The sequence below is a fragment of the Mesoplodon bidens genome, assembly GCF_964165515.1.
Source record: "Mesoplodon bidens genome assembly, chromosome: 14".
Lineage (NCBI taxonomy): Eukaryota > Metazoa > Chordata > Mammalia > Artiodactyla > Ziphiidae > Mesoplodon > Mesoplodon bidens.
This window is the reverse complement of record NC_138170.1, coordinates 69,285,932-69,310,633: the sequence shown is the minus strand read 5'-3', so window position 1 is coordinate 69,310,633 and position 24,702 is coordinate 69,285,932. Positions and strand designations below refer to the sequence as shown.

The following is a 24,702-nucleotide window of genomic DNA, read 5'->3' as shown; positions in this document are numbered from 1 at the left end:
CCTTCTCCCAACTTTTTGTGCAGGAGGGGGTGGCTAGAGTAATCCCAGACAATTTATTATTTCACCTGGGAATACTTGAGCCTGTACATCTATCAGATACAGAAAGAATTTATACAACCTGAACCCCATTATCACACCTAAAAAAAAAAAAATCACAAAAATTCTTTAATATCTTGGTCCATCTGAAAATTTCCTCATATCTTAAAAAAAGTACCCTTTTACAGTTAAAGTCAAGATCCAAACAAGGTCCACACTTTGCGTTTGGTTGATATGTTTCTTTTATGTCTGTGTTTGATTACATGTTTCTGTTTTTTTTTGTTTTTTTGTTTTTTTTAAATGGTTTGCTGTTTTTTTGTTTAATTAATTTATTTTTTGTTTTATTTTATTTTTGGCTGTGTTGGGTCTTCACTGCTGCACGTGGCCTTTCTCTAGTTGCAGGGAGCGGGGGCTACTCTTCGTTGCGGTGCGCGGGCTTCTCATGGCGGTGGCTTCTCTTGTTGCAGAGCATGGGCTCTAGGCACGCAGGCTCAGTAGTTGTGGCACTCGGGCTTAGTTGCTCCGCGGCATGTGGCATCTTCCCGGACCAGGGCTCGAACCCGTGTCCCCTGCATTGGCAGGCGGATTCTTAACCACTGCGCCACCAGGGAAGCCCTATGTTTCTGTTTTTAATCTATAACAGTTCTTCCTTTTCCCTGTTTCTTCCATGTCACCTACTTGTGAATAAAACAGGTTACCTTGTAGCATATCCTACATTTTGGGGGCGTCATTTAATTCATTTCTCTAGTCCCTGTGGGGTCAGATCTAGATGTTGACTGAAGTTTTTGCTTTTGTTTTGTTATTGAGAAGGGGCTAGAATCCATCATATGTAATATGATGTACTTATAAATCAAACAGGAGGCACATAACGGAATGGAATGTAAATACTGATCAGTGGATTCAGATGTTATTGGTTACATCTCTCCATTACAAAATCCTCCATCAACTTTTCACCTAATAATTTTAGCATTTACTAATAGTTCTTGCCTAAATACATTATTTCATGAGGGGTTGCAAAATGTTGACTTTCCGATTTTATCATCTTTTGCGCATTTATTAATTTCTTCTATTGTTTATTGTGAAATACTGCTCATTCGGGAAAGGTAAACCAAATGGTTGATATTTCTTATTATTTAACAACAACAATAGAAAAACAAGTTAGTGCCTTAGGAGTTTTTTTTGTTTTGTTTTGTATAATTATGAACTCATATATTTTTTTTTTTTTTTGCGGTATGCGGCCCTCTCACTGTTGTGGTCTCTCCCGTTGCGGAGCACAGGCTCCGGATGCGCAGGCTCAGCGGCCATGGCTCACGGGCCCAGCCGCTCTGTGGCGTGTGGGATCTTCCCGGACCGGGGCACGAACCTGTGTCCCCTGCATCGGCAGGAGGACTCTCAACCACTGCGCCACCAGGGAAGCCCACGAACTCATAGATTTTTATGTATCTGATGTGCTTCAATCCATTGCAATCATCTTTTTGGTGTTCAAACTGTCCTAACTGTGGCCAGTGGGAACCCCAGGAAGCAGGCTCTGGTGTTCTTCTGACATATCCATTAAAGCTTACTAGCTTCCTTGTTTGTACAATAAGATGCCCCAATCTCATCTTGTATATGCTGCTCCACACTTGGAATCAACCATTCTTCCAAGGATCCCAGGTTCCCTTTACTGAGAAAGAGCACTCAGAGGTCACAGTCAGGGTACTAGAGTGCTTATTGTTCTTGGGTTGTCACTGCTTCTAGGTCTTTTCAGTGGATAAAGCTAGGGAATTTTTATATTTTAGAGAGAATAAAACTAAGTTCTCTCACCACTTTCAGATGCCATTCCATTTTCTAGCTTGCATTATTTTTATCGAGAACTCATTGGAAAATTTTATCCTTGTTCCCCTGTATGTAACATGTCTTTTCTTCTCTAGCGGCTTTTAGTATTTTCTCTTTATCATTGTCATTTATTTGCGATTTGATTGTGATGTGTCTTGGTATGTTTTTCTCTGTGTTTATTCTGCTTACTTATAGTTTGTTGAGCATCTTGTATCTGTGGGTTTATAGTTTTCATCAAATATGTAAAATTTATTTGGAAATTTGGAAAAAATTATTTCCTTGAATAATTCTTCTCTTCCCCCTGTTAGACTGTTTGACATTGTCCCAAAGGTCACTGAGGCTCTGTTCGTTTTTCAGCCATTTTTCTCTCTGTGCTTCATTTTGGATAGCTTGTATTGCTATGTCTTTAAGTTCAGTGAACTTTTATTCTGCAATTTCTAATCTATTGTTAAGTCTATACATTGAATTCTTCATTTCAGGTATAATCTTTTTCAACTCTATAAGTTCTCTTTATTTTAAAAGTTTTGATGGAAGTAGACTATATGTGCAGAAAGTTCCAATAACATTTAAACTTGGTTCTGTTTTATTTCTCACATTTTCTCCACATTATGTTGATACTTTCTTTTATATTTTTGATATTTATCATGGCTGCTTTAAAGTCCATGTCTGCTAGTTGTATCATGTCTGTTATTTCTGGCTCTGTTTATATTGACTAATTCTCTCCTGGTTACGGTCATACTTTCCTGCTTCTTCCTATGTCTTCTAATTTTTCACTGGATGGTGCAAATCCTGAGTATTATGCTGCTGAATGTCTGGATTTTGTTGCCTTCCTCTAAAGAATCTGGCAGTCGGGGCTTCCCTGGTGGCGCAGTGGTTGAGAGTCCGCCTGCCGATGCAGGGGACACGGGTTCGTGCCCCGGTCTGGGAAGATCCCACATGCTGCGGAGCGGCTGGGCCCGTGAGCCATGGCCGCTGAGCCTGTGCGTCCGGAGCCTGTGCTCCGCAACGGGAGCGGCCACAACAATGAGAGGCCCGTGTACTGAAAAAAAAAAATAAAAGAATCTGGCAGTAATTTAATTTCCTTGTGAACAGCTTGATCCTTGTGAGGCCTGTGTTTAAGCTTCATTAGTGCAGAACTCGAGTAACCTTTATTTAGGGCCAATTTCACCCTGCTCCTAAGATGTGGTCTTTCTGGGGTCTTTACTGAATGCCTCAAGTGTTCAGTGATCTCTCTCTACTCTGGATGGTTGGAACTCAAACAACTATGTGAGCTCAGGTAGTTGTTCCACTTTCAAAACTCCAGGAGCTGTTCTTTCCCAGGTAGTTGTTCTTTGCTGGTCTTGTGAAATCTCATTCTATGCAAATACAGTTTAGTTTTCAGGCAGAGACTCAAGAGACCTGTCTTCAGATTTATTGAGCTCTTTCTCTGCACAATTCCTCCTCTCTGGTGTTTTGCTCAGCAAATTCCAGCCTCCTCAAACTCCAGTCTCTACCTTCTTACTCTCAGTAAGACTGCCTTGCTCTGCTTGTATTCTGCACTATAGTTTGGCAAATGTGTTCTAGCAGAAAACCTGGGCAATCATAGGGCTCTCTCATTTGTTTCCCTTCCCTCAGGAATCAGTCCCATGCTACTTACTAATTCCTAAAAACAGTTGTTTTTTTATATTCAGACCAGTTTTCTAGTAGTTTATAGTGGGAGAGCTACTCTGTTACCAGTTAGTTCACCATGATCAGGGTGGAAGTTCTCTCCGTAGTAACTTATTTTTAACATACTTTTGTAAAGTATCAGTCCACTTCAAACTAGAAATTGAAACAAAACAAAACTGCGTCTTTATGGCAGATAGATTGAGAAGTAGGCTATATAACCCTGCACAACATTACAAAGGCTTTTGTTTTTACTGTGATGTTAGAAGTTACTGGAAGGTTTTGAGCAGAAGTAAGGTAGATATATTTTAATAGGATCGTTTGCTCTAAGAAAGATAAAGTGCCAGAGAGCAAGGGAAGAAGCAGGCAATTTGAAGGCTACTGGACATTCCAGATGAAAGACGAGAGTTGCTAGGAAATAGGAGCAGCAATAGAAGTGATAATAAACAGCAAGATCTTGGATAGATTTTGACAGTGATTTTGGACAGATTTGATCTAATAATCTGACAGTTTAGATGGGAGAAGAATCAAGGGTTCTGACCAAGCAACTAGGAGAATGGGATTGCCATTCACTGAGATGGGGAAGACTATGGAAGAAGTACATTTGGTGGCAGAAGATACAGAACTCAGTTTAAAACATGCTAATTATGAAATATGTATTAAATATCCAAAGAAGATACTGATTACGAGGAAGACTTGTGAGGGAAAAGGGAAAAGCTCAGGGAAAAGGTCTGGGCCAGAAAAATAAGTTTGGGAGTTACCTGTATGCAGATGTTATTGAAAGCCATGAGTATGGATGAGATCACCTACAGTGAGTGAACACAGACAGAAAAGAGAAGTGGCCCTTCTGGTATGTTAACGTTTACAGGTCAAAGAGGTATGGAAAAACCAGCAAAGGAGGCCGAGAAGGAATAGGAGGAAAACCAGAACACAGTATCTGGAGGCAAGTGCAGACAGCGTTTCACGTAGAAGGGAGTGATCATCAAATGCCACTGATAGGTCAAGCCAGATAAGTTCTGAGAATTCACCACTGGATTTAGCATGTGGAAGTCACTGGTCTCCTTGACAGGAGTAGTTTTGGTAGAGTAATGGGCAGTGAAAATCTGACCAGGGTGTGTTCCAAAGGAAATGGGAGAAGAGAAACTGGAAACATTTACTACGGAAGCAACAGTCCATTAAACTCCATTTTAGTGTTATACGAAGACTGCTATTCAGAACTAGTGTTGTTTGCCAGATAATTAGTGATCGAAGCCAAAATGAGAAGCATTAACAATAGCTGCCTATGGTAAATAAGGAATTTATATGTCCATGAATTTTCTGACAATTTTGTTTGGGGCGTGGATGTTATATCATTCTACTCACATTCAAAACTGTACCTGTTACCCAGATTTACTTTTTGAATTTAAACTCTTGCCTTTTTTGATTATGCATATAAGCATAAAATGTGTTGCAATGTGTACATGCAACACATATACAACCCCCAACTTACAAACAGATTTTGCTTTAGAAATCTGTTTTTCTAAAGCAGAGTCAATAGTTTGGAATAGTTTGGAACCCCATAGAATAATAAAATAATAAAAATAGTAATTGTTCTATTTCTAAGCCGTTAAACATGAATTCAATCCACAAAAGTAGGTGATTTTCATGCCTGAGTATACAACAGTTTGAATAGCACTTCTGATGGAAATTGGACATTTGAGTCAATGTTTGGAGCACCTACTAGGCATAAGTACTGTGCCAGGAGATGAGGACACCACAGCAAGCAAAACCCAGATGTGGCTGCTGCTCTCTTGATGCTAAAAGTCAAGTTGAAAAGAGATGATCACAAAAATAAGTAAAATTGCAAATGTAATGAGGGTTACAATGAGAAGGACACTGTTCTCCTATGAGAGGACATAATAGTAGAATTTTACCCAATTAGGGAGATCAGCAAAAGCAAGGATGAGCAGAATGAACCAGACTTGAAAAGAGGAGTGACAATGAAATGAATACGTTTCTCCCCGGGTACCCTAAAGAGCGTTCTTTCCCTCACAAGGCATCCCCCAACTCTAAACCAATGGTAAAAATGAGCACAGTTGGGGCCAGAGGGTCCTGATGGGACTGGTAGGGTCAAAGGCAGCATTTTTAAAAAATACATTTATTTATTATTATTTTATTGTTGGCTGTGTTGGGTCTTCGTTGCTGTGCACGGGCTTTCTCTAGTTGTGGTGAGTGGGGGCTACTCTTCGTTGTAGTGCGCGGGCTTCTCATTGTGGTGGCTTCTCTTGTTGCAGAGCATGGGCTCTAGGTGCGCGGGCCTCAGTAGTTGTGGCTCGCGGGCTAAGGAGTTGTGGCTCACGGGCTCTAGAGCGCAGGCTCAGTAGTTGTGGTACACGGGCTTAGTTGCTCCATGGTATGTGGGATCTTCCCGGACCAGGGCTCGAACCCGTGTCCCCTGCATTGGCAGGCGGATTCTCAACCACTGCGCCACCAGGGAAGTCCCAAAGGCAGCATTTCTAAAAGTGTGTTTCCCCAGATTTCTTCCTTCAGAACTCTCAAGCTTTTACTGCATCAAATTATCTGGGAACGAGGCCTGGGGATCTGCATTTGAAATGAGCTGCCAGTGCTCCAGGTGCACACTGCAGCCTGAGAACTGCCCTCCCAGATGGTGGGAGCTTTGGAGCCTAGGTGATAATCGCCAGTGGTAACAAGAGAGGGCGCATTTGGCCAAGGTTAAGAGCACACCTGTGGGGACAGGCATAAAGGGGAAGGGATCTGAGGTGGGGGAGGTCGGAATGAAGGGTAAGCGGCGGTGGGACAAGGTCAGAGGCAGTACAAGCATGCGAGAGGCTGCACACTGCAGCCCTGGTAGCGGAATTATTTACTAAGTAGGAGGCAGCAGAGCATAGCAACTGAGAGCACAGGCTTTGGAGTCAGGCAGTCTTGGGTTTAATCCAAACTCTGATACTTATTAGCAGTGTGAGCTTGAACATTAACCTCTCTATGTCTTAGTCCTCTCATCTGTAAAATAATAATAATATAAAATCTGCCTCATGAAATTTAGAGAGTGTTGGGAGGATTAAATAAGATAACATAGTCGTCACTACCAACAAAGTACCTGTGATCCATCAGATAATTTTATAGGTCTTCTTTTGTTTGTTCTCAGAACAATCTTCCATAAAAGATATTGCTGTAATCCTCACAACTTTATATTCCAGCCCTGACCTCTCCCTGGAGCTCTAGAATCATGTATTTGATGCCTGTTCAACATCTCCCCTTGCATGCCTAACAGGCATCTCAAACCCAGCGTGTTCAGAATAGAACTCTTGATTCTCCTCACCCTACTTCCTCACCTGCCACTCCCCCAGACTGGCCAGTTTAAATAAAAAGCATCCCCATTTACCCAGTCATCAAGCCAAAAGCTGAGTCGTCGTCTTAATTTCTCTCTTTTCCTCATGCTCTACATCTAATCTCTTAACAAGTCCTGCTGGCTCTACTTTCAAAATAGCTCCCCAGGGATTTCCCTGGTGGCGCAGTGGTTGAGAATCTGCCTGCCAATGTAGGGGACACGGGTTCAAGCCCTGGTCCAGGAAGATCTCACATGCTGCGGAGCAACTAAGCCCGTGCGTCACAACTACTAAGTGTGTGCTCTAGAGCCTGCGTGCCATAAGCACTGAAGCCGGTGTGCCTAGAGCCTGTGCTCCGCAACAAGAGAAGCCACCGCAATGAGAAGCCCACGTACTGCAATGAATAGTAGTCCCTGCTCGCTGCAACTAGAGAAAGCCTGCCCGCAGCAATGAAGACCCAATGCAGTCAAAAATAAACAAACAAATAAATAAACAAAACAGATCCCCAAACCAGCCACTCTCACCACCTCCACTGCTGCCATAATTTCTCATCTGGAATTTCTCACCCAGTGCCACTTGGTCTACTCCAAGAGCCTCTTGACTGGTCTCTCTTCTTCCACTCTTGTCCTCTACAGTTGAGCCTCCACACTGTGGAGATTTTTTAGCAACAAATCAGTTCGGAGGGGTGATGAAGATGTTCTAAAATCGGTTGTGGTAATGGCTGCACAACACTGTGAATACACTAAAAACCACTAAATGGTACACTTTAAATGGATGAGCTGTATAATATATGACTAATACCCCAATAATCTGCATAAAAAATAAATCAACGATTCTGAAACTGCTATACACACTACTAGAACTGACCGAGTAAGTAAACAGATGGTGACTGATGGAGTCAGGCTTCTCAGTGTTAAAGAGGGAAGTTACGGGTTTCCCTGGTGGCGTAGTGGTTGGGAGTCCACCTGCCAATGCAGGGGACACAAGTTCGTGCCCTGGTCTGGGAAGATCCCACATGCCGCAGAGCGGCTAGGCCCGTGAGCCATGGCCGCTGAGCCTGCGCGTCTGGAGCCTGTGCTCCGCAACGGGAGAGGCTACAACAGTGAGAGGCCCATGTACCGCAAAAAAAAAAAAAAAAAGAGGGAAGTTACAGCTAACCAAGAGGGGACAGCTGGAGTGAGCCAGGTGCTACTGCATTAGAACCTGATACTCCAGTATAACTCATGTCCTTTATTTCTCAGCCCTCAATGAAACAAGCAGGCAATATTGTAAGATGCTACGTGCTTGAAATAACTGAAGAAGAAAATCCCTTTCCTAGCAGAAAAAGTGCTAATAAGAGGCAAGCAGCAGCAAGATTTGGAGAAAAGGAATAGGTTTCTGGATAAAGCCTGGTGAGTTCTTGCCCTCAGGGAGCTAAGAGTCTAGAAAGGCATGGAACAAACAGGTAATTACAACAGTGTGATATGTACAAGATGTTACAGATCACACAAGATGAACACTTAATCTAGTTTTAGGATTTAGGGAAGGCTTCCTGGAGGGGTTGAAGCTAAGTTAAGAAGGCAGAATTAGATGACAAGGAGAGGAGAGTAACAGGAAAAAGGATGGGAAGCACCAAGGCGGAAGCAGCATATGCAGAAACCTGCTTGGGGAACTGTGAGTGATTAAGTAATTCTGAGTGTAGATGCCAAGTAGAAAGAGTGGAATAGGTACGCCTGGAGAGGCTAGCAAGGGTCAGCTTAGAAATGAAGCATGTGGGCTTTATCCTGCAGAACTGCACTGCCACTAGCCACATGTGGCTGTTTAAATTCAAATTAATTCAAATTAAATAAAACTAAAAATTCACTGTGTTGCCCCAGTCACATTTCAAGTGTTCAATACCCACATATGGCTAATGGCTACCATACCAGTTAGCACAAAACATATCCACGCTCTTGGACAGCACTGCAGAAAGGAAGAGCGACTGGAGGTTTTTATCCAGGATAGTAACATACTCAGACCTGCATTTCATAAAAATCCCTTTGGTTGCAAAGACAAGACTGGATTGGTGGGGAGTACACTGGAGGTTTCCTAATAAGATCCAGGAAAAGGTAAGACCTTTTACTACAGCACTGATTGTTTTAAAATGTCTGCTTATTAAAAGAAGTTGAAATTTTTTTTTTTTTTCGGTACGCGGGCCTCTCACTGTTGTGGCCTCTCCCATTACGGAGCACAGGCTCCGGACGCGCAGGCTCAGCGGCCATGGCTCACGGGCCCAGCCGCTCCGCGGCATGTGGGATCCTCCCAGACCAGGGCACGAACCCACGTCCACCGCATCGGCAGGCGGACTCTCAACCACTGCGCCACCAGGGAAGCCCAAGAAGTTGAAATATTTTAATAGTTTGATGTTAAAAGGAATAAAAAAAACATGTAGGTCTAAGGTCAGCTAAGAGAGAGAGAGAGAGAGAGAGAGAGAGAGAGAGAGAGAGAGAGAGAGAGAGAGTGTGTGTGTGTGTGTGTGTGTGTGTGTGTGTGTGTGTGTGTGTGTGAGAGAGAGAGAGAGAGAGAGAGAGAGAGAGAGAGAGAGAGAGAGAGAGAGAGAGAGAGAGTTCTACTGGTCATTTGTTGGATCTCAGGACTGGTCTGCCCTTTGCTAGCATGAAACCAAGGTAGCTGGAAGGAAGTATCTGGATGACAAGAACTCATGCTATGGTCTGGTTCCCTGGTGTCCCACAGGCACCTCTAACTCAACCTAACTCTGCTACCTTCCTCCCAAAATCTTCCTCCTGTGTTTTAACCAAAGGTACCTAACTCAAGCCAGAAAGAGCACCCCAGCGTCCAAAATCTACAGAGCCTGTCTTCACTCCCAGGATCCCTCAGGCATCTCAATCCAAGCATGACAACACTCAACTCACCATCTTTCTCTGCAAGCCTGTTCTTTCTTCCCCTCTGCTTTGCTGACAGTCCATAATAGACGTGATTCTTGCTCACATTTAGGACCTCAAGCCTCAGTCCAAAGAGAGGAGGAAACTATTCAAATTAAGGTTTTGAAGTATGGAATTGGAAATAAGCTTTTAGTCTGTACTGACCTGAGTTAGAACTGCTGAAAGGTTTACCTTAAATGCTTGAATGGAAATGGAATTTAATCCCAACCCAGAAGCAGTTGAAAATTGGCAGGCTGCCCAGGCCATCAGACAAACTTTGGAAATCTGCCAACACTGAGACCCTGCAGTTCCATAAGATTATGTGTTAATTTTCAATTACTCTGCTTTTCTGTCTTTCAAAAAAAAAAAAAAAAAGATTGGAGAAAAAAATAATTCCTGAGTTGCCTTGGAGAGGTTCTCACAAAGAATTCACACAAGGTAGTTGTTTCATGGCCACGCTGAAAACCTCATTAGTTCTTGCTTTTCAACCAAACTCTATTCTTCTCATTTCACAGAAAGAGAGACAATCAGTGGCCTGAGTCCACATATGAATAGTTTCTGCCTTGACCAATTTCATTTTGCCTCTTTTCTCAGTTTCCCCACACCTCTGTTGTTTTCAGTCTGAAAAAGCAGCATGCTGTGGCTTTTGTCATTCCACTGTTTTCTGTAGATAACAAGATAAACTTTTTACCTTGGCACCCAGGCAAAAAGCCATTTTAACAACCCACCTCTTAACTTGGTCATGTTTCTACAGCTCAGAAATAGTACTTATATTGTAGCATCTTCTGGTCTTTAAAAACTGCTTTTCCTTCTTGTGAAGTATGTATTAAAGTAAAAAAGTTCTGATAAAATCTTGCCTTTACTTAAGATTCCTCACAATTGGTGGCTTACTCAGGGTCTGTGGCTCTCATATTTACCTGTTACCACCCAAAGATGGTGTTATGTCCCAACACAATCACCTTCATAAACTGAACAGAATAGAAAGAATTATTTAACCCTTGAGAAAAATAAAAATGAGGTGGTAGAGGAAAAAAGGTCTCCTGAAACAAATCTATGCAAATGAAAGTGTGATGTAATATACTAACACATGCAATTTTTTGTCAGAAACCACCTGAAAAAGAAGCTTATACCTACCTACATGTCTCCTCAGCTTCTCTGGGGGCAGCAGACCCCCCTGCTATTTTGTGAACCGACCCCCACCCATTCAACCATGTTATTCTAGGTAGGACCACTGAACAGAAAACCCCAGGGTGGGTAACATGATCCAAGACGGATCAAAAGGAACTTTCACTGAAAGTTTTCAAATTGGATCCACATAGGGTAATGAGGTTACAAAATGTGAACACATGGGTCTCTTGGCTTTGTTCCCTGCTGCGTGAAAAGGTAGTTCCCTCAGGGAAGAAGGAGCAGATGTGTAGCAGAGAGGATCAAGGAGCATGGGCAGGGGGTGGGTTGGGGGGAAACACCTACATGAGTTAGAGTTCCCCTTGCTCTGTCATCCGGGAGGCCCAGCCGCATACCCCCTGCTTTGCCCACAGTCTGGTTACAAAAACAAAAAATCTTCTCATTTTCCCTAAGCCAATTCACACTGAGCTTCTGTTACTTAACAGCCAAGACTTCTGACCAAAATAGAAACTAATACTAGGAGTGGGGGGTAACACTGATTGGAACTAGCTAAGTCAAGTTGAGGTGTCAGTGGTAGCAAAACTCTCCATCCCAGGGAGGGAATACATCAATCTTTGCTATATGACTACAGAGCAAAGCCACTGGTTAAACTGTAATCTCTGGGATCCTGGGACTTAGATCTTGTGCCCCTTCTGGCTGGAGTCCCAGGCACTTTGAGAGGAATAACAGGATGCAGTAGTGATTTCTTGAAGTCTTTAATATGATATTGCAAGGGAAAGAGATGCGTTGTCTGGAAGCCAGTTGCCTCAGCCCACCAAGGTGAGATAATTAAGACAACTAGGGTTTTTATGGGGGTTGTATTATCCCAGAAACCACAAACATAAATCTCAACTCTGGCAGGGTTGGTAGGGGTAGAGGCCCAGTTATGTATGCAATCTGAGACTGAGACCGTAAATGCTTCTTAAACAGACTATCAGCTGTCGTTCCGTATCCCTCCCTCAGGGCCTTCTAATTCCCGGGTGGGCTTTCCTCCGGGTTTCTCTGTTGGCTTAGGTTTTAATTCTCTCCAGTCTGGAAAATCAGTTACCATTCATCCATCTGCTTTGCTGCTTCCAAAATGGTGCTATTGTCTCCTTGCCCATTGTCCTCTGTTGTTGGTTTCTACTAAAGAAAATGTCTCGACTGTCATTTTCATGGTGTTTCAGGAGGAAACAGGCAAATGTGGCTTAATATGTCATGTTTTCTGTTACTTCCTTTTCCTCCCTTCTCTAAAATGCAATTATCCTATTTTCAGATCTCTACTTTTGTAGAGCTGTGAGTTGTAGAGATGTGTGAGTTCTTAAAACTTATAATATGGTCCATGGTAGAATGGGTTCATGAATCACAGAAGATGTACCTAGACCTGATCCTGACAAATGGACATGACCTAGATATCGGGGACCCAGTGCTGTCTGCAGGGGATGGATAAGACTCCTGGGAGAGGCAAGGATGCATTTGCAGTCGTACTGCTGCATTGTCTGAGGAGGAAAGCTCTGGAAGTGGAAACGTGCATGGGAAGGGGTATGTGTGTGTGCATGTACACACTTGTGCACACCTCTGTGTGCTTGGTAGCAAAACAGTGCTCTGCCAACAAATTCTGTTATTCTTCTTTCCCAGGATCTCTCCTGTTCTTGACAGTAGAACCTTCTTTTGGGGAGATGCTCCTCCCTCTATTCTGATGATACAGGTCTAATGAGTGTGGCTTATCACACATACACAAGGATGGGCAGTAATGCCATCCAGGACAATAAGAATCTTTTCTTGGAGTTTTCTAACCCTAGGGAGGAAAAGCACAACCTCTTGAGTGACAAGGCTGTAGATGTGAGTAAAGCCATTGGCATCTTGAGAAGTGGCTGTTCTGTAGGAGAAGGGAATGAAGACAGCACACTGAGAGAAGCCGAGAGATGGAGAAGCCACAGGTGGACACCCTGGTGGCAGTTCAGTTGCTTTGTGATCTCTGGACACTTCTGCCCTTCCCTTCTGCTTTTGCCTTTGTCTTGGGGGTTTGTGCCTTTTATTTTCTTCTTTTTCTTTTATTGTGGTAAGAACACATACGATCTACTCTCTTAACAAATTTTTAAGTGTATGTTAGAGTATTTTTAAGTATAAGCACAAGGTTGTACACCAGATCTTTGGAACTTTTTCATCGTGCTTAACTGAGTTTGTACTTTTAAAAGTTAGATTTTAATACCTGAAGTTAAAAGGGTTAAAACTACTATACCAATCAAATGCACAAAGCCAAAAGTTTCATACTGGAGGTTTTTGTTGCTGCCAACCTTATATGAAATGCCCACAGAGTTGTAAATATTTATATCTGTATAAATAATTAAAGCCAAAGCTTTAGAAGACATTAAAAATATTAGCATCATTTTTCATATTGGTCTGAATATAAGGTATGACTTAAAATAGTACAATAGTACAGAGCATAATAACATAATCACACTCTGAACCCTGGGGAAGAAGAGGGACAGAAGCCAGCCTTGGAGGAAGTCGGATAGTGGAGGGACATTTTAAGTCTCTGTTTTAAAGTTATGAAAGTTTGTTTGTTTTTATGTGTACTGTTCTGATTCTTTAACAGAAAGCAAATTTCCAGAAACTACTTAGTCTAAGACAAAGATGAAATTTCTTTTCTACTGTAGAAATGTCAATAAAAATATTAGAGGGCAAATCCCTAGAGTGGAACCTTTCAGGAACATAATTTACAGTTTCTCACATGATTGCCAGCATCTTTGCCATTTATAAGGTTTTCTTCTGTACAAAGTAACCATTACATTTGAGATCATCTTTTATTTGGACTAATCAAGTATTGTTTTTCATCAATGGGGTTATCACTTTTTAAAAAAAATATTTATTTATTTGACTGCACCAGGTCTTAGTTGCAGCAGGTGGACTCCTTAGTTGCAGCTTGCTGGCTCCTTAGCTGCGGCACGTGGGCTCCTTAGTTGTGGCAGGTGGGCTCCCTTAGTTGCGGCTCCAGGGCTCCTTAGTTGCGGCTTGCCGGCTCTTAGTTGTGGCAGGTGGGCTCCTTAGTTGCAGCTCACTGGTTCCGTAGTTGTGGCACACGGGTTCCTTAGTTATAGCATGTGAACTCTTAGTTGTGGCATGCATGTGGGATCTAGTTCCCTGACCAGGGATTGAACCTGGGCCCCCTGCATTGGGAGCGTGGAGTCTTATCCACTGTGCCGGCAGGGAAGTCCCGGGTTATCACTAGTTTATTTTTTTTTTTTTATCACTTGTTTTAAATGCACAGCTTATAGAAAAGTTAGAAACTGGAGCTCTTAACTTTTTCCTGCATTTTTATTACTGTGCATGTTCTTGTCTGATACAGTGATTTATGTCTTATGCTGAGTTCTAAAGAAAACCTCTTATTTCTGGAGAGTAGCTTTGTGCCCCTTGAGACTTCTCTGCCCCAGCAGAGGAAGGATCTATGACTGGGATGACGTGCTGGGTTCCTGGCTTTCATCAGACTCTGGAGACAAAGGTCTGACGACATTCAGAGGAGAAAATAAAAACTGATGAGTCCTCGAGGAAGTAAATAGGATACTACCTGAAATTTATACCATTTAGAAACTGGGGCCATGAAGAGCCAAATCTATGAATTACGCAGTTCATGTCCATATGTTCTATCATAATCTCATCCTGAAAATAAATGAAATCTCCTAAAATTCTAAGGACAATATTGTTAGGACAGGGGCATCACGCTCCCATGTAGCCTCTCCTCCAGCAACTACTCTTCTTGGTAAGTTACAGAGCTCCACCTTTGTTTCGGTCTCCTAAGGGCTTTGGCTATGCTTGGTCCGCTGGTCAGCCCGTGGAGAGTCTGTGACAACCACCTCTAGCATTGACTGAGCCTACTTAGAAAGAGATGCTAGCTGAAATGCTGACTTTAAAATAAAATCTTAACCCAGGCTATACTATCTTATCTGAAACAACTTTCAGAAATGGTAGATATTTTGTGACTGACAATTGCAGCTGGCCAGTGACTACTGAGCTGGGGCTTCATACAGCAACATCAAGCCTAAAGGTTAGTAGCCCTTCTAGAGAGGAGCTGGGATGACTACTGCTCCCAAGTCCCTTCCTTCAGTCTTCTCAAGCAGTAAAACATCATCCACAAATATGCACTCCCTCCAACAGCCTCTAGGAGCTACATTCGGCCGTGGTCACTGAATGCATGGTGCCCTTGATCACCGTGCACTTAGGGCCTCAGGGACTCAGGTGACTCAAAGTGACAAAAGTAGTAAATGAAGAGAACTCAGGTGAAGTGAAACCCTAATACATGGCATTACTAAAACTAACATAAAACCTACAAGCTGACTGCTTTCAATAATCTATCTTGTCTTCCTAGTATTGAAACAGAAACATTCCTGAGTTGATATTTAGATTCTAGGTCTGGGTCTGAATGCTATGGGTGTTTAACATAAAAAGCTAAGGCCAGCAAGGGTGGTTGTAAAATCTAGGCAGGTGGGAGAGGTGTAATTGCTTTGTACTCTTTCATAAGCCTCCATTCTTCCTTGAGAGGGCATTAGCCATAAATTATTCTCTCTTCCCCACCTGTTCTCTCATTATAGTTTACTTCCTAAATAATGACAACAGTATGTTACATTCTCAAATAAACCCCACAACATAGATACTATTATTCTCCTCATTCTACAGATAAATCAACAAAGATAAGAATCTTGTTCAAGGTCAGGTGACAGCCAGGATTCAAATGCAGTGTGGCTCAGAAGTCTGTGCTCAGTACAGACCGTGCTCATACCACCAATTCTGCCCAAAAGAAGCGGCTCGGCTATTGTCCTGCTAGTAGTGTCCCAACAAGGCTGCGGACAAGTACTCTCACCTGGTCCGGGTCTTGAGTCTCCACGAGGATAACACTGTATTATCAAGTCACTCTCACTTGTTAAGTCCCTAAATCCTCTATTCCAGGGTGGAGGATCCCTATAGTTTACTCCTTCCCTTCTAAGGCTATTTCCCAAATCTGCTTGATGGTAAGAATCACCTGGAATACTTGTTATAAGTGTAGCTTCCCAGGATCTCAGGATCCACTGGGTCTGATGTGATCTCAGAAATGTGTATGTTTAGCAAGTGACCTGGGTGATTCTTCTCATCACTCAAGTTCAGGAAATACTGCCCTAGGAGTTTTACCCAATGGAATAAACATAGTTGATCTTAAGTATTATATATTATATATATTAAGTCAAAGTATTATTAAGTAAATGACATTTTTATAGCTAAACTGATCCAAAGCAATCGGTACATATGGTTTTCTTCAGGTTTGCAGTACAAAGTGCTTTTCTTCAGGAAGGACTTGGGGAGTGGGTTGGAATGTCTTCATTCTTTTTTGTTTTGTTTTTTTGTTTTTTTTGAGCGATGACTGTTAGAAAGAATTCTTTAATGGTTGTACCCTTGAGGGACTTTCTGCATTGCTCTGGTGACGGAACAGCTTAAATCAGACAGAAAGTAAACCATTTCATACAGATCTTTTAAGTCCTGCCTAAGAGAATTCTGGAGAAGAGTAAACTAAATAAAGAGGAGAAAGGAGTAGACTGTTCTAGTTTCTTGAAGGACCCTAAGGAAACTCCCTGTATAACTAAGAGAGGGACTCAGGCTTTTCAGCTTAAATGCTTATGAATTCTATGTAGAATGATTTAGAATATAAGGAATTAGCTCAATTTACAGAGTCAAATCAGGAAGCAGAAATGATCTTTGATGCTTCAAGAACTCTAATGCAAAAATGTTGAAATTCGTGCTCATCAAAATATTGTTTGATGTTAAAAAAAAGAGCTCAAACATGCCTAATCTGCTTTGACACTATGTTCACTGCTTGTCACAAATGGAGAGCTTCCACCTCAGGCACCACTCCAAAGCAGCCTCCTTCAGTTGCTATATTTATAAGTTAGTAGGGAAAAAAAGGAAGATAAAAAGTCGAAAATAATATAAAAAGACAGTCAAAGGAGGGGAGGAAAGCCAGTCCTTTCTGCCCTGTGGAATGCTCTGCTTCCCAGGCCAGAGGCCAGTACCCAACTGTGAGCAGCAACTGCCGCACAAGCATCACGTACCTCTTGGTGGGAGTGGGAGCCCCGGAGGACATGTGGCTCACCATGGTGTCATTCACATTCGTCAGAGGGCGAGGAGGACTGAAAAGAAAAGACATTGACATTATATTAATAATTACCAGTGAGACTAGGGGAAACAAATGAAAAAGTGATAAGGGCAAAGGACCAACTATCATTCTTGATAAGCACAGTGGGACCCATAGGGAGTGAAGGTAGAAATGGATACTTTCAGCCTAAGTAAACTCAACAAGAAAGTCCTCTCGCACAAAGCCAAAGGACCCCAGAGCCATGTGCTACCTGGACAGGAGCAACAAACTGTACCCACACGGCTACAGGGATATAACTCCAGTGGCTCTTGTTTTACAGTTTTAGCACACAAGAATCTGCATTCTGCATTTCAGTTGTTTACAGGATCGCTAGGTGTGTGGCATCTGTGGTGTGTTACAAAGGTCACAACAGCAACACGCATGTTTTTCCTGAGATTTGGTTAGAGCTCACTGTCTTCCCTCAGATTTAGTTTGTATACTTTTTACTGAAACAATTAAATTGTTAAATACTAAGTTCTTTTATTAATCCTTTACTAGAATCTTAACAATGAGTTCATACCCGTACTCTGATTAGAAGGGTTTCTTTCATAAACTAATCCAAATTTAAATTTGAAGTAAGCATTTTTGATAACTTGTCTTTAGAGGCTAGTTTTCTGGACTCAAGGTCTCTTTCATCCTCTTGTGAGAGTCCTGAATGAACAACTCCAAAATTATCAAAAAGAATCTGTGATTCTGCCTTTCAGCCATTCTTCAGCCCCTCTCCTTCCCCACCAGGTTCAGTTACAAAGGGCTTCTGTCTTGCACTTGGAACCACATGACTACTGCTAAATATTCCTCCTGGGAAATCTCTCACTTCCTCTCCTAAACTGAAAGAAGTACTTTTCAGAGAAATTTGTCCATCAAAAGCAGAAAAGTGAAACAGAAAAGTCCTTCTCTCATATTTAAGTGTTTGGGAACTACCTCCTGGTTCCTCCTTATCTCTAAGAGCTGAGTTAACTATGAAATTGTTTTTTAGAGGTTATACTCAGCAAGTCCTGGTGAACATTAAGGGACCAGAACCTTTATTGTTTTTGCAGGTTTCATAGTCCATTCCAACACAGGCACAAGGGAAAATTTTCAGGTAGATCCAATGTACTTAGAGAAAAGTTTAAGAGGGATGGATGGATGGATCGACCTCTAAATCTATCTATCTTTACGCTCCTTTTTAAAAAAACCAACTTCATTTCTGGGTAGGGAAATATTTTTGATGATTTCTCATTTAATGGAGAGGATCAAAGATGGGAAGTAATTTGCAGGGAATCGATTTAGGTCTCTTGATTTTTAAGCCACAGCAGTATGCTTACTGTGTCCTCCCTTTGTGTGACAAAGTAAGACATTCAGAGTTGAAATATGCCTTTCTAGGCTAGAATTCAATTACATGTTATTTATCTCACTACCTACTTTCCAGGCAGCTATCCAATTTTGCCTCCAAACTTTCAAGCCTAAAGGTAGTGCTGTGCTGAGATATAATCAATTAATCAACTGTTTTAGGTTGATTAATAACAGAAGTGAACACAGAAACTAGCTTCATTTTAGCCCTGAATTTATATTTTTGCCTCTCATTCTTTTAAATCCATTGTCCAAAGGGAACAAGGAAACAATGCCTATGAAAGAAACAAATCCAGCATCATAACTTTTCATACAGAAGGCACCAGAAACATTCTGGTCCTGCAAACACAATGGCCTTTGCTTCTTTAATATACTATTATTAGCAACCCATTTCCAAAACAAGATAAGGACATGTTCATGTTGATTTCAGAACTTATGCAGTTACCCAGTATATTTCAATATTGAAGATACTACTGCATTCACTTTCCTTTCTGACATTCTCCGAGGAAAAATGACAATCGGAAAAAAAAGTTTTTTAGTCCCCTCAGTGTGGATCCATGTGATAAAATCTCATGATTTGTAGCATTTTGTGTGGTCTGATCCGACAGAAGTCTTTAATAATTATCTCTGTCTCTTGGTAGACATCATGATCAATTATTATCTTACAGCACACATATCAAAGCCTCGTCTCTAATACTCAAAACCAGACAGTAATGATGACATTGTAAGTTGTAAACTAATCATAACTGCGCCCAAATTCCATACCACTTCTGAACTCCTAATGTTTCGTTAGGGAAATAGGTATGTGTTTATAGTCCAAAATGAAAGAGGCATCTGAAAACTTAAAGGGGGTCTTTCCCGTAGAATCTACCACTAGGCCCACAATTCACTGTGAAAGCCAACAGCTTAGATGTGGTCTTAGGAGATGTAATACATCAAAAATGACTCCTGGCTTAAGAAAAAAAAAGAATGCTTCTAGGTGTGAAGCAGACATTAATGGTACCAGTTACAGAAACTTACAAAGCAGTAGAATTGACACAACTCACCACATCAGTTTTGTTGATCTTTAACATTCAAAACCTGCTGAATACCTTGAACATGTCACCAGATGTTCTATATCTTCCTTTGGTGAAGATCTCAGCAAGGTATTTTTAGACACTAATGAGTCCCATGATACCCAAGTGACCACCAACCATCACTTGGTACAGAGATTTGAGAGGTTCCTTTTGTTAATAAGACAGGCCAATTTTTTGGATGAGGAGATAGAAACAGATGAATGATCTAGATAGAAGGTAATTTGCTAGTTAGAAAAGGTGGGTATAAAAAGAAGACTTAGAATTTGTTAATTCTTTTTTTTTAATATATTTTTTTAGAATTTGCTAATTTTTTTTTCTTTCATATTTTTGGCAGTGCCGTGAGGCTTGTGGGATCTTAGCTCCCTGACCAGGGATTGAACCTGAGCCATTGGCAGTGAAAAGCGCCAAGTCCTAACCACTGGACTGCCAGGGAATTCCCAAGAGAATTTGTTAATTCTTAATCAAAAGGAAAGAGGCATGCCTCCTGGGTGCCTACTCATACAAGATAAGTAGGACTATCGTTATCTTAATAACCTAGCTATATGTACATAAACAAATCATCACAATTCAAAGTAATGAGAGCAGCAACACAAGTATACACAAAGTATTGTGGAGTCACAGATGAAGAGCTGTTACTCCTGCCTGGAAGAACAAGGGGTATAGTCAGGTGTAAGTCACATTGAGGAGAGAGTTTTCCAGATACAGGAAAAAGTTAAGGGCAACTTAGAAGAAATGGTATGGAAAAAGGCACAAAAATCCAAAAGTACATGGCATATTTGGGTGTAACTTATTTGGCTAGACTCAAAGGCCTTGGGAGGGGAGTAGTTGAAAATGCATCCAGAAAGGGAGATGAGGGCCCGGATGTGAATGACCCCTGTTCTATCACAAGAGAAGAAGTTTGGACTTTATACTGTAGGCAGTGGGGGAAGCATTAGAACTTTTTAAGCCAAAGGATGATGTGACTATAGCAGGCTTTTGAAATGATAACTCCAGAAGCTTGTAAAATACTGGTTTTAATCCAGGTGTGCACTGGAATCATCTGGGAAGTTTTTGTTTTGTTTTGTTTTGTTTTTTGCTGTACGCGGGCCTCTCACTGCTGTGGCCTCTCCCGTTGCGGAGCACAGGCTCCGGACGTGCAGGCCCAGCGGCCATGGCTCACGGGCCCAGCCGCTCCGCGGCATGTGGGATCGTCCCAGTCCGGGGCACGAACCCGTGTCCCCTGCATCGGCAGGCGGACTCTCAACCACTGCGCCACCAGGGAAGCCCTGGGAAGTTTTTTATATGAGATATCCAAGCTCTACCCTCAATTTAGTGAATCTGAATCTCTAGGGGCAACAGGATTCTTTTTAATGTACACCCCCATTTAAAAATCATTTATGTGTAAGACGTTTGGAAGGAGGAGGGAATGGAAGCTGGGACTTCAATGAAGAGGTTATGGCAATTGTCCAGATCAGTGATTATGAGGGTGGACAGTGGTAGTTAAGATGGGGAACAGACAAAAGGGAAAACACTGTGTAGGTAATATGGATAAGATGTGGTGACAGATTAAGTACACACGGTTAGTGAATAAAGCATAACTGAGATTTTTACCTCGACTACTTGGTAGATAGTGATAACATATCCAAACTAGGGAGCACAAGAGTAGGAAACAGGATTTGGTGTTGGACTGGTGGGAGTAGAGAGAATGAGCGGGAAGGTAAGGGTGAACCGATTTCAGCTGTGAAGTCACTGAATCTGAAGTGGCATTGGTAAGCACAGGTAAATGATATCTTACCTGTATCTTCCAAGCAGATGGAAATAAGAGAATGGAACCCAGGTGAGATGTCAAGTTTGAAAATATTTGAGTGTCATCATTTAAATTGTAGCTGTTCATTTGAATACTCTGATCATTATAAAGATGGATTTTAGTTTACTTTTTTTAGGTGGAGCAGGATAAGTTTGGGAAAATATCTAGTAATAGGGTGGCTTAGATAATAGGTATAGAGCTTCTGGTTACTAGTTAGACAAAACTACTACTAGAAGGGCAGAGTCAAGATGGCAGTGTGGGAAGACACCGAGTTAGTCTCCCCACAATTAGGGCGCCTGCCGGCTGCTGGTGGAAAACCCTGACACCCAAGGAGACTGGAGGGACCCCCAAGTGAACCGGTAAGACTTGGGGAAACAGAGTAGGGAGGAGAAGTAGTGGTCAAACAGGATCGGCGCCCCTGAGGCCAGGGAGATCAGGAGAGGCAGGCAGGAGGGGCCCTGTGGGATGAGCAGAGGGCAATCACCTGGCCCACTGGGCCTGGGGGGGGCCTGCTGAGCTCCCAGGCCAGTCCCCTGCCCTCCAAGGCCCACCCCCATCCCCCCCGGCCACATTGGTCCTGGGGACATAGGAGGGAGGCTGGGGAGATCAGGAGAGGCAAGCAGGAGAGGCCCTCGAGAGGAGTGGGAGGGGAGCAGAGGGTGACTGCTCCGCCCACTTGGGCCCAGGGAGCCTGCTAAGCTCCCAGGCTGGTCCCCTGCCCTCCAAAGCTCCCTCCAGGTCCCATGAGTCCTGAGGGCATAGGAGGGAGGCTGGGGAGATCAGGAGAAGCAGGAGGGAGGGATCCTCTGGGAGGAGGGGGAGAGGAGTAGAGGGCGTTTGCCCCACCCACTAGGCCCACGGAGCCTGCTGAGGTCCCAGGACGGTCCTCTGCCCTCCAAGATCCCCCCACCTCCCACCCCCCGCTGCACTGGTCCTGGGGGCATAGGAAGAAGACCGAGGGGAGAACAGGAGAAGCAGGTGGGAGGGGCCCTCTAGGACAGGAAGAGCTGGAGAGGAGAGGAGGGCGTTTGCCCCACCCACTCAAGCCCAGGAAGCCTGCTGGGCTCCCAGGTGAGGTCCCCTGCCCTCTGAGACCAGGGTTGGGGGGCACACCTGGGCCCCTTCTGTTCCTTGAGCCTAAGCCCCACCCCCCCAGCCCTTAGGTCCTTTTCCAGCCCTGTGGGTTCTAAGCATAGGCCTGCCTACCACCCAAACCTCACCCTTGCTCAGGTCCTGCTCTCCACAGCCAAGGCCTTTCCCCCATTTTTTGTTTTCTCTTTTCACTCCTCCTCTTCTTTACTATTATGGTACCATTATACCTTCCGTTTGTTGATTCATCTATATTTTTATTTTTATTTCTAACATATCTGTTAGTTTCCTAGTCTAATTTTATTTTTTACTTTGTTATTGTTGTTTTTCCTTTTTTTGCCACCCCATGTGGCTTGCGGGATCTTGGTTCACGAGCCGGGGGTTGGGCCAAAGCTCCTGCGGTGGGAGCTCCATGTCGGAACCACTGGACTAACAGAGAACCTCAGACCGCAAGTAATATTCACCACAGTGAGGTCTCATGGATGTCCTCATTTCAGCACCAAGACCCAACTCTACTCAACAGCCTACAAACTCCAGTGTTGGAAGCCTCAGGCCAAACAACCAGTAAGACAGGAACACAATCCCACTCATAAAGAAAAAAAAACAAAAAGAGAGACGGCAAAAAAATATGTCACATATGAAGGAGCAGGGTAAAAACCTACAAGACCAAATAAATGAAGAGGAAATAGGCAATCCACCTGAAAAAGAATTCAGAGTAATGATAGTAAAGATGATCCAGAATCTTGGAAATACAATGGAGGCATGGATTGAGAAAATACAAGAAGTGTTTAACAAAGATCTAGAAGAACTAAAGAACAAACAAACAGAGATGAACCACAAAATAACTGAAATGAAAAATACACTAGAAGGAATCAATAACAGAAAAACTGAGGCAGAAGAATGAATATATGAGCTGGAAGACAAAATGGTGGAAATAACTGCCAAGGAGCAGAATAAAGAAAAAAGAATGAAAAGAATTGAAGACAATCTTAGAGACCTCTGGGACAACATTAAATGCACCAACATTCGAATACAGGGGTCCCAGAAGAAGAATATAAAAGGAAAGGGTCTGAGAAAACATTTGAAGAGATTATGGTGGAAAACTTCCCTAACATGGGAAAGGAAATAGTCACCCAAGTCCAGGAAGCACAGAGAGTCCCATACAGGATAAACCCTAGGAAAAACACACCAAGACACATATTAATCAAACTAACAAAAATTAAATTCAAAGAAAAAATATTAAAATCGGCAAGGGAAAAACAAAAAATAACATATAAAGGAATCCCCATAAGGTTATAAGCTGATTTTTCAGCAGAAACTCTGCAGGCCAGAAGGGAGTGGCAGGATATACTTAAAGTGATGAAAGAGAAAAGCCTACAACCAAGATTTCTCTACGAAGCAAGGATCTCATTCAGATTCATTGGAGAAATCAAAAGCTTTTCAGACAAGCAAAAGCTAAGAGAATTCAGCACCACCAAACCAGTTTTTCAACAAATGCTAAAGAAACTTCTCTAGGTGGGAAACACAAGAGAAGAAAAGATCCACAAAAACAAACCCGAAACAATTAAGAAAATGGTAATAGGAACATACATATCAATAATAACCTTGAATGTAAATGGATTAAATGCCCCAACCAAAGACACAGACTGGCTGAATGGATACAAAAACAAGACCCATATGTATGCTGTCTACAAGAGACCCACTTCAGACCTTGCAACATATACAGACTGAAGGTGAAGGGATGGAAAAAGATATTCCATGCAAATGGAAATCAAAAGAAAGCTGGAGTAGCAATACTCGTATCCGATAAAATAGACTTTAAAATAAAGACTATCACAAGAGACAAAGAAGGATACTACATAATGATCGAAGGATCAATCCAAGAAGAAGATATAACAATTATAAATGTTTATGCACCCAACATAGGAGCACCTCAATACATAAGGCAAATGCTAACAACCATGAAAGGAGAAATTGACAGTAACACAATAATAGTAAGGGACTTTAACATGCCACTTACACCAATGGACAGATCATCCAAACAGAAAATAAATAAGGAAACACAAGCTTTAAATGACACAAAAGACCAGATAGATTTAATTGATATTTATAGAACATTCCACCCAAAAGTGGCAGAATACACTTTCTTCTCAAGTGCACATGGAACATTTTCCAAGACAGATCACATCTTGGGCCACAAGCCAAGCCTTGGAAAATTTAAGAAAATTGAAATCGTATCAAGCGTCTTTTCTGACCACAATGCTATGAGACTGGAAATCAATTACAGGAAAAAAAATGTAAAAAACACAAATACACGGAGGCTAAACAGTGCGCTACTAAATAACCAAGAGATCACTGAAGAAATCAAAGAAGAAATTTTAAAAATACATAGAAACAA

The 24,702-nt window shown here is 42.3% G+C and overlaps 1 protein-coding gene across 12 annotated transcripts in view; it reads right to left on the bottom strand.

Annotated features, from left to right (window-relative positions):
• DTNB (dystrobrevin beta) overlaps positions 1 to 24,702 on the bottom strand; it is a 283,356-nt gene that overhangs the window by 65,891 nt on the left and 192,763 nt on the right. For 11 of the 12 annotated variants that reach the window (XM_081253610.1, XM_081253609.1, XM_081253605.1 and 8 more), the window contains one exon: positions 16,942 to 17,019. In XM_081253610.1, the coding sequence (XP_081109736.1) occupies positions 16,942 to 17,019 (78 nt within the window). Of the gene's footprint in view, positions 1 to 14,381; positions 16,766 to 16,941; positions 17,020 to 24,702 lie in introns of those variants that run through there. The other variant, XM_081253608.1, reaches the window with a different exon arrangement.